A 15,516-nucleotide genomic window follows, 5' to 3' on the forward strand; every position below is an offset into this window, starting at 1 on the left:
TTTTATTTCTCAAAAATTAATTGTTTTGTCCACATGATTTTGGAAAGCAAATTCTACAGCCGCGCATCACTATGTCATGCCCCAGGGCAGGAAATAGAAAAATACACCAAATATACAAATAAACAAATACCAAATATAGGCGTTACTGTGGGATAGCAGACGTAAGAGTATTGACTTGACACTGAGCGGGGTCAGTTACTGCTCCGCAGTGGTTTACACAGTTTGTCCTATTTCCTTTGCAATAGTGATTCGTCTTTGGAAGTCACTGGTTTGTAGTTAACATACATCGGCGTTGGTTCCGATACGACTCTGATCTGAGGTGAGTTTGGAAAATGCAATTCGAGCGCGCTTAGTTAAGTTGTCATTCCTTTTAAATTTGTCTGAACACAGCAATTTCTTTAGTGAACCTTTGTGAACGCTAAGAAGTGTGTCAGTTAATTAGAACTGTTTGGAAAATACTGAAAATTCAAATAGCTTTAAATTTGCCAAACAGTGCTTATAATATAATGTTGCCACTAGAGTATTCCGAAAGTTAAATGCAGAAGTTCAACGTGCAGCGGCAATTGTTTTCCGCCACCGTTCCGCATGTTTAAGTCGCTTCACAATATCTTTTCAGGGTAAAATTATTCGCGGACCTGTTTATCGTTTATGGAAACTTCGAACTCACCGGATTATCATAGTTCATTACGAAGGGATTTCTTCAAGTTTACGCAAATATTTGTCATATGTATAGCTAAACGTTTGGAGTTATTCAATAATCAGTAGCCTGTCAGCGGGCTAACCTTAGAGTCACACGCTAGAGTGGCGAAGAGCAAGTCGGCGAGCGGACATCCTGGTGTCATCAGAGAAAAAAAAAACTATTTACGCGTTTGTCGCTTTTGAGATAAGCCGGCCAAGACTGTATTCCAGGTGAAACAAGTGTCGCTCTTTGTCAACTTTGTCTGCAGAAAACAAAATACTTGAGGTAAAACCAATACTTGAGGTACTGATACGGAAAATACGGAAAACCGATACTTGAGATAAGTCTTGCAAGTCAATAGAACTACTTGTCCTCTTGGAATTATTCTCGTAATAACATTGAGATCCAAAGCAAAACTAAGAAAGGAAGGAAAGACGCAAGGAATTAAAGCCGGTTTTCTTTTTTCAAAGCCTAAGAGTTGAATTAAACTCCAAATTTGAAGAAGTTGCTGTCTGCCACCTGGGGAAATAAATTATCCTCACTATAAACTGGATCAAAATTTTCTGACATCACCATTTACTGAAGTGTTGTTTTGATAACGTTTATATGTCGAGAGATGTTAGTGTCTTGGCATGGTTAATTTACCGTTGTGAATTTCGCTTTGTCGACGTGGTCATTATGTTGATGATAAATTTATTACTACAGGGTGCCAACTGAGTGGTGAAATAAAACTATCGGCATCTTAATTATCGATGCCTACACGCAGATTGGATTCACTGAAGCGTTCGCGAAGCCAAAACAAAAGATCGTACTGCGTTCATTTAGTTCAAGAGCACGTTTTGTTTAGAGTCATCTTTGATAAGTTTACTCTTTCTGTCGTGACCCCAAATATGACCATTGTTAGTAAAATGCAATTCATGTGTCGTCGGCTTCTTCCTTTGCATAATTTGGCTAGGCTGTTTGTGTAACTTGTGTATAGTCGAGAAATACTTCCTAGTCTCCTCACAGACCTGCCATATGTTAAATAAGTGGAATTCTACTAGTAGTACAATGGCAACTGCTGTAATCTGATTGGCTGAGCCATTGCACACTATCAGCAACTAGCGTGCAGTGGCTTGGTTTGGTCGACAAAATTACAATTAACGTTTCCTCGTTTCTCCGAAGTTTTGAAAGAACATTTACAAACAAACGAAGAAACAAAATTCCTGAGGAAACTAAAAGGAGGGCATTTACGGTTTCTTGGATTAAAAAAGCTCGAAATTTTTAAAGAAACTGACAAGCGCGCTTACACAACCGCAAATGTCAAATTGACAATTAACTCAGTCCGCGCGAATTCTCCAAAGCGTGAAGTTTAATACTAAGACCAGAAATAATTGGAATCGTTATTTAAAGGAAATTTCAGTTCGAATTCTACTGAAACAATTAGATTATTCGCTCTTGATTTCTATGAGGCGATAGTTGATTCGGCCTTCGGCCTCATCAACTGTCACCTCATAGAAATCTCGAGCTCATAATCTAATCGTTAAATAGAAGGGAAGGGAGGGAGAGAAAAAAGGTTGAGGACAGACTAGCGTAGAAATGCTATTAGTAAGACCCCTTTCAGAAAAAAAATGAAGTAGTAAAAAGAATCCCTCGTCATGGTCATGGTCAAGGTTAATTAAAGATATCGCGTCGGAGTGATCCAGTTTAAGCCAGTAACAATTTTTACACCAGATTGAGAACCACTTCGGTGGGAAAGAAGAAGCAACAATCCAAGTCAACTATTACGCAAAGACTTCGAGAGCGAATAATATAAATGTTTTAATATAAATCTACTAGTCGTTCAAAACTTTATCCAAATTCTCTTCACAGACACTTCAAAAACACAAAGAAGCGGCCGTCATTCTGGAGCTACTCGCTATCTACAACAGAATGTAGCCTATCAGAAAATGGCATTCGTAATAGAACGATACTAGATTTATACAAGTCGTCAAGATCAGATGGACGAAAAGTGTTTTCTGTTTCTCAAAAATTAATTCTTTCGTCCATTTCGGAAAGCAAATCAGTCTACCGGATCGCTATATCGCCCCACGGCAGGACAAATATACTAAATATAGGTGTTACTGTAGGATAGTAGAGTATTGACTTGACACTGAGCGGGGTCAGTTACTGCCCCGCAGTGGTTTACACAGCTTGTCCTATTTCCTTTGCAATAGTGGTTCGTCTTTGGAAGTCACTGGTTTTTAGTTAACATACACCGGTGTTGGTTCCGATACGACTCTGATCTGAGGTGAGTTTGGAAAATGCAATTCGAGCGTGCTTAGTTAAGTTGTCGTTCCTTTTAAATTTGTCTGAACACAGTAAGTTCTTTAGTGAACCTTTGTGAACGCTAAGAAGTGTGTCAGTTAATTAGTACTGTTTGGAAAATACTGAAAATTCAAATAGCTTTAAATTTGCCAAACAGTGCTTATAATATAATGTTGCCACTAGAGTATTCCGAAAGTTAAATGCAGAAGTTCAACGTACAGCGGCAATTGTTTTCCCCACCGTTCCGCATGTTTAAGTCGCTTCACAATATCTTTTCAGGGTAAAATTATTCGCGGACCAGTTTATCGTTTATGGAAACTTCGAACTCACCGGATTATCATGGTTCATTACGAAGGGATTTCTTCAAGTTTACGCAAATATTTGTCATATGTATAGCTACACGTTTGGAGTTATTCAACAATCAGTAGCCTGTCAGCGGGCTAACCTTAGAGTCACTGGCTAGAGTGGCGAAGAGCAAGTCGGCGAGCGGAAGGCGAAAGGCAAATTAACTTAGACAAATTCTTAAATACACAGTAAATTTTTCGGGGGGTTTTATTTTATCAAGAGGATTTTAATGCTGCATAGTAATGGTATTCGTTATTATCTTGCTCCAATTTGGATCGTAACAGTGTGGTTATAAATAGATCAAAAAATAAATCAAATAATTCAGATCATGATGAACGTCTGGATGTTTACCCTGTTTTACACCAGATTGAGAACCACTTCGGTGGGAAAGAAGAAGCAACAATCCAAGTCAACTATTACGCAAAGACTTCGAGAGCGAATAATATAAATGTTTTAATATAAATCTACTAGTCGTTCAAAACTTTATCCAAATTCTCTTCGTAGACACTTCAAAAACACAAAGAAGCGGCCGTCATTCTGGAGCTACTCGCTATCTACAACAGAATGTAGCCTATCAGAAAATGGCATTCGTAATAGAACGATACTAGATTTATACAAGTCGTCAAGATCAGATGGACGAAAAGTGTTTTCTGTTTCTCAAAAATTAATTCTTTCGTCCATTTCGGAAAGCAAATTCTACTCAATCGCTATGTCGTGCCCCAGGGCAGGACAAATATACTACATATAGGCGTTACAGTGGGACAGTAGACATAAAAGTATTGACTTGACACTGAGCGGGGTCAGTTAACTGCTCCGCAGTGGTTTACACAGCTTGTCCTATTTCCTTTGCAATAGTGATTCGTCTTTGGAATTCACTGGTTTGTAGTTAACATACATCGGCGTTGGTTCCGATACGACTCTGATCTGAGGTGAGTTTGGAAAATGCAATTCGAGCGCGCTTAGTTAAGTTGTCATTCCTTTTAAATTTGTCTGAACACAGCAATTTCTTTAGTGAACCTTTGTGAACGCTGAGAAGTGTGTCAGGTAATTAGAACTGTTTGGAAAATACTGAAAATTCAAATAGCTTTAAATTTGCCAAACAGTGCTTATAATATCATGTTGCCATCAGAGTATTCCGAAAGTTAAATACAGAAGTTCAACGTACAGCGGCAATTGTTTTCCCCACCGTTCCGCATGTTTAAGTCGCTTCACAATATCTTTTCAGGGTAAAATTATTCGCGGACTAGTTTATCGTTTATGGAAACTTCGAACTCACCAGATTGTCATGGCTCATTACGAAGAGATTTCTTCAAGTTTACGCAAATATTTGTCATATGTATAGGTATACATTTGGAGTTATTTAATAATCAGTAGCCTGTCAGCGGGCTAACCTTAGCCGGTCACACGCTAGAGTGGCGAAGAGCAAGTCGGTTAGCGGAAGGCGAAAGGCAAATTAACTTAGACAAATTCTTAAATACACAGTATATTTTTCGGGAAGTTTTATTATATCAAGAGGATTTTAATGCTGCATAGTAATGGTATTCGTTATTATCTTGCTCCAATTTGGATCGTAACAGTGTGGTTATAAATAGATCAAAAAATAAATCAAATAATTCCGATCATGATGAATGTCTTGGTTTCACTCACAGAGAATAATGAAACTGAACACGGTGACGTCACAAATGACGCACATCGCGATACTTTTATCGTGAAGGAATCGAAACCCTGACAAATGTCTAATTAAGCTCACAGCATGTTTTCGTAAGATGCTTGTTGTTTAATTTTGGACCACCCTCAAGTGGTAAAAGATTGATGGATGAACTTGGAAAGGCGTTAATCACCTGACACTAACTTGTGGTTTATCATCAGTTTAGCTAAGAATTAACTGTTTGCTTTTAAATTGAGTTTGTTTACACCACAACTAATCTTTTCGAAAATAGCGCATACAATATCCACCTTTGCTAGCTGCGCATCTTGGCATTTGTCTTCTTTCACGTTCTGCTTTGAGTCATCTTTCCCTAATTAACTAACTATTTCGAACTTAATCATCGTTAAAGTGCATTTTTCTGACATCTGTCATGCGGCTTTCTTTGCACCTTCTGGGCTGTGAAAAAATATACCTGAAGCGAATTGTCTTATTATATTCATAGTGGTTTTTTAATTCTCTCTGTTTTGATGAATGATCTTGGAAAGGAGTTAATCAGTTAACACCATAACTTTGCATTTTGTGCGCAGGAACCATTTCGAAACAGCACTTATAGGGATCAATTTTATGATTCAGTTAGCATTAAGAAGTCATTATAGAAATGTTCGGATTTAGTCATTCGAATCACACAAGTGGATCGGCTCATGTATTTACAAATGACGGTGTTTTGGCCTGGGGACTTAAGTTGGTTTAAAGTTCATTGGGCGCGTGGAAGAGCAAACACACATTGATATAACCACTTCTTAATCGTTTTTTAAAAAGACATCATGAATGCATCCACAAAGGGGCCTTTACAGTTATGGCTTGTGGAGCACATCACCTCAAAAACATGTCATTACAGGCGACCGTGATTATCGTCTGTTCATGAATCGTAGGAGTTGTCTAGTTTTATAAAATAATAATAATGCACCAACGTGTTATAGCAAAGGTTGATATGCTTGTCTGTTTGCGGAAGATTAGCCGATTAGCTTCGCGTAATTTTAATCATTAAATGAGAGAATGAGATATGGTTCATCCATTTTTTAGAGGAAACAAGGGGAAGTTGATAAATCATCCATCAATACCCTGCGCCATTGGATGTTGTTCGAGGAAAAAAAAAAAAAAAAAAACAGGCTAATATCGACCAAACTGAAGAACCAAACACTTTTTTTATTATTTCAGTGCCGTTTATTAATATTCTTTACATGTCTGCGATAAATGTATTGATTCGTGAGAAGGTCAGGATTTGAATGTAAAAGCTCCATGCTCGCACGCTGTATCTTTTGACGCTAAGCAAATTTACTCTGGGGAGGCGCGGTGGCCTCATACATGGTTAGTACGCTCGTCTCTGGATCAAGCGGTCCGGGTTCGAGCCCTGGTCGGGGACATTGTGCTGTTCTCTTGGACAAGACTCTTAAGTCTCACAGTGCCTCTCTCCACCCAGGTGTATAAATGAGTACCGGCGAACTTAATGCAGGGAGTAACTCTGTGATTGACTAGCATCCCATCCAGGGGGAGTATAAATACTCCTAGTCGCTTCATGCTACAGACGCTGAGATAAGGTCCGGCCTGATAGGCCACTTGGCTCGTTTGCAGACTTTATCTACATTTACCATATGGCGAAAAAGGGGACCCGAAGGTCAGGTGCCAACACTTTTTTTTTTAATTTCTCTGATGGAAGTTTTGTTTAGACAGCTGTTTCTCACGGTCATCGCCAGTCAGACCTAAAACATTTTTCAGGTTAAGCCGAAATCAGCTCTTGAATTGGGATAAATTAAATTCTCTGTTTACACCTACAATTCCTGGGCGCATTGTATCAACATTTGGATAACTTTTCCATCAATTCAAGTTATTTTCTGACTTCCTGAGGAATCAAAGATGACGGACTTTTGATGTGTCTTAGTACAACGAAAATTTGAATGGGGGAATTTTTGAAAGGCAGACATTCAGCTTGTTAAAGAGTCCGCAATTAACACAAAGGCCAAATGGACAAATAAGAATATTGTCACTGGGTGACTAATGCTATGTGATTGAACGCACATCGTTATCACTACATTAAACCAGATCAATAACGCTTTAAAATAACTTTGGAGAGACAAGCTTCTGTATTTCCATCGTCTGAGTGCATATCAGTTTTCATCACACCAAGCTTTATACCATTTCGGACTCGCCTAGGGCCGGACATCGTTGGTGACTGAGGCTAGCTCACGGCTGGTCAGAATACAAGATCGGTTGAACTTTATTTAATTTGAATAATTACGCACTACAAGCTCAATCGTTTGTAGCCTGCGTAGATCGTTTACGCCATCCGCTGTAGTATTCAACGTGTCAACAGGTTATCGCGTATTTACAGTTTATAAGTACCACTAAAAGTTAAACCGCTTGAAGAGGTATAACCCCCAGCTTCCCAGCGAAGTTATCAACACTTGCGAAACAAAGAGGCAATTAGGATATGTTACCTTGAAACTGTCGGAAACTTTTGTGAAAGACGACTCAACATCGAGGGAGTATTGCGACGGAAACATTCAACAAAGCAGGGGACCAAGTCTAAACAAATAGGCGGACCGATAAGCCGACCTCTGAGCTTGTATGCTTTGTAGAAAGCCAATGATCCGGTAAATGTTGTGGAAACGATGATCTTATTTCTGCACATTGACGTAAACAATGGACTAGATTTCCCGAAATAGATATAACCCGATATGAAAGATTGGCTATCAAAACATCCCGTCATCGTCGGAAAATGACTACTCACAACATCATCGGGAAAGTCACTTTAAGGTAAAACAAGAGCGTACTCTTAAAACCATTGTCGGCCTCATTACCACCTTAGCTCGTTGTGGGGAAAACGAATACTTGAGGTAAGTCTTCCAATTCTAATTTAAGGTACTTGATGCCTTGTCAGTAGAGCTATAGCGGCGCTGGGTTACTTTCATCAAAAAACGTGCATATCAAAAGCAGCTTTTGACTGTCGCCTAGCACAGGAAAAGTGTAATTACACTGCAATTTGATCAGGGAAAGAAATTGTCCAAACGCTAATTAAATCAATAGTTTCCTGCATCGCAATTTTCGGACAATTTAACATAAATGCTCTGCAAATATGCATGGTGAACCTACCGCAGCGCTTTATAGCGACTTAAGAGGCTACATGTAGATTACTACACGCTGTTCGACAACAGAACCCGCCCACACTTCAGAGAGCGGTTGAAGTAGAGTCTACCTTATCTGAGTTAGCTAGTTTGATCTTGAAGTTGTAGAGCATATTCAATATTGAACATACAGAAGATATGTACATGCACTGCGCATTTTACCCATGGAGTTCACTATGCGCAAAACGATTACCATTAGCATGAAGCCAAGAATCCGTCTCGATGCCAATGTTTTATACATAATCTGACATGGCATACCGATATTTTCTGAGGCACAGTTACCCTGTCGTAAAAACTGAAACTCGTCAGTTCTCGCAAAATTATAGAAGCGGTTGGAAAGTTAATTTGATGGCAGCGAAAACACAAACAAACAAAAAACAATCCAAGTGGCGGCTACTACAAATAAATCAATAGTATTGCAAAGAATGATTTACTCCTTCAAATTCTGAACCACCTTTTTGTCATACTGAAGGCCAAGCTGATCTCAGCTCGGAATGCAGTGAATTAGTGCATGATGCTGGAGTTACTTTTGTGGGTCTTCTCTAACGAAGCAAAGCACCGTGATCAGTGGAGTCTCATGCACGTGCTGGCGACTTGCACGTTTTACTTTGAGTCTTCTTTCCCTTTTACTAGCTGACTACTATTTCAAACTTAGCTTTCTCTGTATAGCACTGAATTGTTAAAAAAATAATGCAATTTCCTGACACCTGTCATGCAACTTCCTTTGGCGATATTCTGGGCTGGTTTTCTTTAACCTATCTAGAGTAGAAATAATCCCCTCGCAGACCTTCTCTAGTAAAAAAAAATGTTATTAATAAAACTCCCTTCGGCAAAATGGAGGAGAAAAAGAAAATCCCTTGTCAAAATGCTAAAGTGATTGGACTGATTTGTTTCTGTGTTCAGATAAATTTAAAAAAAAATTACGATAACCGCAGAAATTCTCGCGCGGTCATTGGCTAATTTTTATTGTCAATAAGCGGACGGACACATGAATTTATAATTTATGCGATGCGTCCGCGATAGCCGAGTGGATCCACAGCTACTTTGACAATGTTATGACGAAACTCATGATCAACTTGAACAGGACAGACGCATAAAAAACTGACGTCAATTTGTTAAATGTAGTTTTCACACAGCATCGAGGCCTCGTCCACACTACGCCAGATAAATGGGAAAACGGCGTTTTCACTCTGAAAACGCATGACGGATTAGTGTGGACGGTAGGCCTAACCGTAGAGATGAAGCTGCGTTTTCAAATTTCTCCGGTGTAGTGTGGACAGGGCCTGAGGCACACACGCTTTAATTTGCTGCCTTAGCAAATGCAACAAGCCCCTATATCCTGCCTCCCACCTTTATAATCCACACTTTTTGAGATAACACCCCAACCCGCTCGAAAAATAAGCATCATTTAAATTATCGAGTTCAACAAATAATATCAAGTAAAATAGAAACGTGGCAAGGATAGATTTCACGCCAATGAGCTTGTGGCTTGATTTTGTCACATGAAAAACATGTGTTAAAGTTATGAAGAAGTTCATGTTAGTTTTATCTTCCTTTCAGCATTGTACTGTCGGAAGGTGCCTTTTGTGAGGATAGAGAGGTTAGAAGATGATCATATTGATTGTAGCGTCCATGGACCCTGATGTTATAGAAAGGATCATGACAATCATACTAGCCATGGAGAATAACGTTGATGATAACTATGGTGCGCACAATGGTGAGGACGATGGTGATGATAGACTGGACAATGGTCATTGTGAAGATGACGATGGCGATGACGATGAGGAAGAGGAAGAAGATGATGAGGATGAGGAGGAGGAGGAGGAGAAGGAGGAGGGAGACGTTGAGATTGAAGAAGAGGAAGAGGATGATGATAACAATAATGTCTATCATAATGCCTATGATGACACCAGTGACGTCCACGACCACGAAGATGACGATGATGATCACAACGACGAAGGAGGCAACGGAAACGATGAGAACCGATATCAGGATGAGCCAGACGAGGACGAAGGGTACCACCCTCAGGCCGAACAGGAAGACGGAGAAGTCCTTTGTAAGTGATAGTTTCAAGCCAAGATAAGCGAGTGTTTTTGTCTTCAGCATGTTGCTGTAATTATTGCAAGCAGAATTAACCTACACTCTATTGACCCTGAGCATTATGTTAAACTGGTCATAACCAGCCGGGTGATGTTATAAAATTAGAGTATTTCTTGCACTCCCAACCAAACATCCACTCTTACTTCATAGCTTGAAAAAAGAGAAATGTTTTTCAGTATTCTTATTTTATTTCATTTTATTCAAAAAGAATAGGACGTAGTTATCGAGTTGTGCGTGGAGATGTATATGTTTGTCAGCTAACGCCTGAATTGTTCGCTATAGTAATTCACGATGACGTTTTTATCTTTCAACAGTATTGGTGGATGGAATCCCCGACACCATAAAATGAGCTTAATGCTACCGAGTAACAGAGTCATTGGATGACTGTCACCGATAAGTTCAATCGCCGGTGGATACGTTTATTTATTACATAAAAACTAATGAAATACCAGGTGAGCTTTGGCGCGAAAACATGATATCTTTAAACGTGAAAATAACATGTTATCTTCACATGTGAAAAGATGACCTTTGCTATGGTTACGCAATGGCGCCTTTCGCAGCAAAAGCGAAACGGTTTGGTATTTCATTAGTGTTTAAATAATTAATAGAACATTACATGGCCACTTGGAGTTACTTAATTTCTCTTCTCGTATTGAAAAATATTTCACTCGTTCGCTGCGCTCCGGCCTCGTGAAAGATTCTTCAACACTCGACACTCGAAGAGAAATTTTGCATCTCCCAGTAACCATGTAATATCCTCTATTTATTTGATTAATGGAATGCGAACCGACGACCACCAAACTTAAATACAGTTAGATATCGTCAGTTTCAAAAATGTTAACTTATAAGGGGTGAGGGGTGTGTGCGTTTGGTGGGGGGGGGGGGGGGGACGAGATCATTCGTAAATTTTCCTTAGTAATAGCGCCCTCAGGACACTCAGTTTTGGATCTACCCATTTACGGCAGACATTTAACTGCTTTAGAAGAAAAGACAGTGATCAGGTTTTTCAATGATCTTACCAGGAGACTTAGGATAGCGCTGACTATTCGGTTCAATGTCTTCGCTTACAGCAAGTAAACAGCCAACTTTTCCACTCACCGAAGTTTCAGCTTCTCAAGTGCCGGCTTTCCTGAAGAAAGTTGTCTCGAAGAAAGCGACCTCGGAGGCCGCCATTTTGAAACTGTCTTGCCAGCCAGGCAGTGTTTATTTGACGTCATTCCGTCGGATTCGAAATTGACGGGAAGGAGAAAAGCCTGCAACTGACTTTGCACCCTTCACAAGGTCAGCAAAATGTATTTTTTATTTTTCCATGCGATTATCCACTTCACTATCTTCAATGCTATCATTTCGGCGTTTATAGCATGTTTGGCTCAAAATCATATATGGCTCAAGAGCAGCCATAACCCAGAGTGGTAGCTAAAAGGTTTGCCGGAAGCCATTTGGACAAAATCTCTCGGACGGAATGACGTCACGAATACGCGGCCTGCTGCTGAGTACTGTTGAAAATGGCGGCAGCGATGTCGAAGTTTTGGGCTTCTTTGGAGACGAATTTCATAAGGAAAATTTGTTGAAACTTCGGTGAGTGGCTTAACTTAGTGCAAGGTTTTTATTGGCGTTAGTAAAAAATGTACGCTTTTTGAAGTGACTTTCTCCTTTTAGAACAGCATAAAGAAGAAGAGCTTTGTTTTGGAGGTATTTTAAGTTGCGGGCTCAAAAATCTACGAATATTTGATGATTTAACGTACTTAAAGGTGATTTCCAGTCCGTACTGCGCAGTCTCAGCACCCTAATATTTATAAACATTATACGTCCTCACTCGATGGAATGCAAATCGATGTCATTCGTTACGGACCACATACCTTATCTTTGAGGCCTTTCAAAATCTTTTCTAACAACTTCATTGATTTTTACAGCGAAGTTGTTTCATCAAATGATACGAGAAAAGAAGCATAAAGCTTCGACCACTTCGAACCCATAATGGCGGTTGTTTTGAAACTTTGAATTTACTTGATGTAAGTAGTTGCGAAATGTTCACATTTTGAAATGTGTTACATGAGACAAAACAGAAAACAAAAACAAACTCTCGAAAGTGCACAGTACGGACTGAAAATCACCTTTAACATGTAACTTATTCGACAGGCTCCGTATTTGGAATCTAAGAATTCGTTTTTTTCGTCAAAGAAAATTTACGACGTTAAAACTTAAAGTAATATTTGTACGTGGTTATGCCACTGAAATTAAAATTAAGATGTTGAACATTTCTATAAGATAGGATGTATCTATTGAGGAGAGCATTTGTGCCGTTAAAATTAAATAAATATGTGTACGTGGGTAATTTAAAAGATGTAAATAATATAGTAAAGTTAGTATACTTTTAGTTTTCAAGATATTGAAAATGAAATGAGTCAAACATGGCTGATAAGTTGTCATTTAAAAAAGAAATCTGACAACAGTTTATATATCGGGATAAATTGTTAAGTTTGAAATTCAGTTGCACTGCACATGTACGGTGTTTTAGCCTTCACCCGTTTTATGTTTTAGAGAAGCAGAATATTTCTCAGTTTATAAAGATATACAGATAATATAATTATAATGATATTTTCGTTAGTTTGTTTGTGTATACCTTGTTCAGTCTGGAAATAGAAATATTTTTTCGACAGATAAATGATAGAAAAATGTTAAAGACTAGTTTTTTTTACTATTTATTTTTCATATCAATGTTCCAAAGAAAATAAATGAAAGATGATGTCTTCTGGTAGTTTCTCTGACTCGTATCAAATATAGACTGTGAATTTCAGCTTCTTTCTGGAGACACGAAAATAAGGCCTCACTAGTGGGAGGGTGGGGAGGAGGAAGCGGGGAGGTCTGAGTATCCCACATCCCGTAAATTTCTGGCCTAAATGAATATGAATATCCCCAGAATCCCGAGATATCTGTTCTAAATATTCTATATCCTATTTAGTTTTCCACCAAATATCCTGGCAAGTAAAAACTAACGGTAAAAGGGCGCGACGTTTCGACCGAACTTCGGTCATTACCAAGCGCTGAAAAGTGAAGATAAAAAGTTTTTGCACAAGTTTAAATAAAAAAAAAGAAGTAAAGGTATGTACTGTATGAAAATGTAATAAAGGGTGTTAAGAACAATAAAACGCATGCAAGAATAACATAATTAAAAATGATTAAAAACTTTCGCACGAATTGAGTCTGACTACATTGAGACTTGGTCTCAGTTCATTATAATTAATAAAAAACATACATTACACTTTCATACTTCTTTGTTTTATATTTATACTTATGCAAAATTTTTTTATCTTCACTTTTAAGCTTGATAATGACCGATGTTCGGTCGAAATGTCGAGCGCTTTTACCGTTAGTTTTTACTTCAAAATATCCACGGGGCCTCGAAAATGTCCCCAAAGTGCTAGTATATGAATGTCCCCGTAAGTGTGCAAAACAAAGGTGAACCCAAACAATCCAAGTGTGCTCAAGTTATGTCAGCTCGATTCATCGTTTCATCCATTAACACAGTTGACACCGGGAATTTTGGCAATTAGAGCCAAAAAAAAAAAGGTCCGAGTTCCTTTTTACCTCTGTGTCAAAACGAGTCTAAGTGCGATGAACCATTCATATGAAAATGAATTCTGCCTACAGGTTCTAATCATTTTCATGCAAATCAGAGTCATTTTCATAAGAACGGTTTCGCACAAAGGAAATCTTAAGCATTTGCGATATAACGGACCCGGGGCCTGTTTCTCGAAAGCCCCGGAAACTTTTCGGGCCCGGAAAGTCATTTTTAACCAGTCTGTGTCTAAAAACAGAGAGGTGTATACGCCTGAAATTTTTGTATGAAGAGAACCTCTCTTCATGCATATTAGTGAATAAAACAGTTCTGTAATCCAGGATTAACGTAAACTTTGGTTTTGGTTTTCACTTTTGGGTGAAAATTTCTTTCAATGCTTTTTGTTTTTCCGGATTGACTTCTTCTAATCTAAAATTTTGCAGAATATCAGCGTTGAACAACGTTTGGGGATAGGGAAATATACTCCTTAGCTAATTTTTAATCATGGATTAGCGCGCGTTAATCGGCTTTCGAACAACCGGGCCCAGGTGATCTGAACAGCGTAGTTTGCGATTTTTAGTCGTGGATAGGCGAAGAGTGGAAACGACTATTGTTAGGAGTTATGATAGGCAAATTTGTTACTCACTCAGTCAGCAGTTGTAAACGAATCGATATGTCATCGACCAATATCGATTAGTTCAGAACATGCCAATTTATCTCTCACTTAGATGTAAATAAATCGATATGTTATAACAACTTTTCAAGGTAGTACAGGTGCGGCGTGAGATATAGTTACTGCTAAAGGAAGCCGATACGGAAATTATCCTTATAATCCCTTCAGTAAAATATCGTAGATTTGTAGCGAAATAGTCCAACGAACAAATCGAGACATGACAAAAAGTACTCCAGTTTCGATAAAAAAATTGGCAGCTTCTCTTTCATGAAAGCAGCGGTTTTGGTTTTTGGTTTTCCTACAGTTTGATATTGGTTAAGTAATTGTAATCTAATTGGTAATTAGTTTGGTTTTGGTTTTTCTTACATGCAGTTTGATCAGTATTGGCTGTGTAATCTAATTGGTAATTAGTTTTGGTTTTGGTTTCATGACACTCAATTGAAAACCGCTCTATGACTAGCCTGCGAGCAGGCTCAAGTTGGAGCAAATGCGCGCGCTGCGTAGGCGCGAGCGCGAAATCGAGCGGCGAAGCCGCGAGACGAGAAAGTGAGCCTGCTCTGATCTCAGCATTTTTTTTCATTTCCACACCGGAAACCGCAGAAAAGAATAAGTCAATTAATTTCATCAGAAGTATTAACTTTGGCAGCTCAGATTTCTCAGGAAAATTGTATGTCTTTTTCATAACAACATGCAGGCGCAATATCCATTGTTGATAAAACTTTGCCGAAGAAAAATTGTCAAAGTTTATTTCTAGCAAGGACACACACTTAATTCCAAGTGATCTTGCTTTGGCAATCTGGTCTTTGCTGGTAAACGGGCAGACGCTTTCCTGTTGTTTCCTTGCCCGCTTGCAATCACATACGTTTGTAATATTTACCTCTTTCCATACGCATTCGGCAACACCGTAAGTACGTCTAAGATAAGATAAAATATTTCCTGCCCCTTCTTTAGTTTGACCCGACATAGACCGAAAATTTGTTAAAACATCAGCAATATGAACACTCAATTCTCCTTTTACTGTGAGAACGTGCGGTAAATAACCGA

At 38.8% G+C, this 15,516-nt stretch overlaps 1 protein-coding gene across 1 annotated transcript; it reads left to right on the forward strand.

Moving 5' to 3' along the window:
- Window positions 1-9,700: 9,700 nt before the first annotated feature.
- LOC149101372 (uncharacterized) lies at window positions 9,701-10,477 on the forward strand. The gene has a single exon (XM_089276464.1). It carries the CDS (start codon window positions 9,749-9,751, stop codon window positions 10,202-10,204), a length of 456 nt encoding a protein of 151 aa, XP_089132590.1. The 5' UTR covers window positions 9,701-9,748; the 3' UTR covers window positions 10,205-10,477.
- Window positions 10,478-15,516: the final 5,039 nt, after the last annotated feature.

Source organism: Orbicella faveolata, unplaced genomic scaffold, assembly GCF_042242905.1.
Source record: "Orbicella faveolata isolate gen_17 unplaced genomic scaffold, um_ofav_v1 contig_4, whole genome shotgun sequence".
Lineage (NCBI taxonomy): Eukaryota > Metazoa > Cnidaria > Anthozoa > Scleractinia > Merulinidae > Orbicella > Orbicella faveolata.

Excerpts from the sequence above, each read along its gene's own strand:
- LOC149101372 (XM_089276464.1), top strand. The coding sequence starts at position 9,749 with ATGATCATATTGATTGTAGCGTCCATGGACCCTGATGTTATAGAAAGG.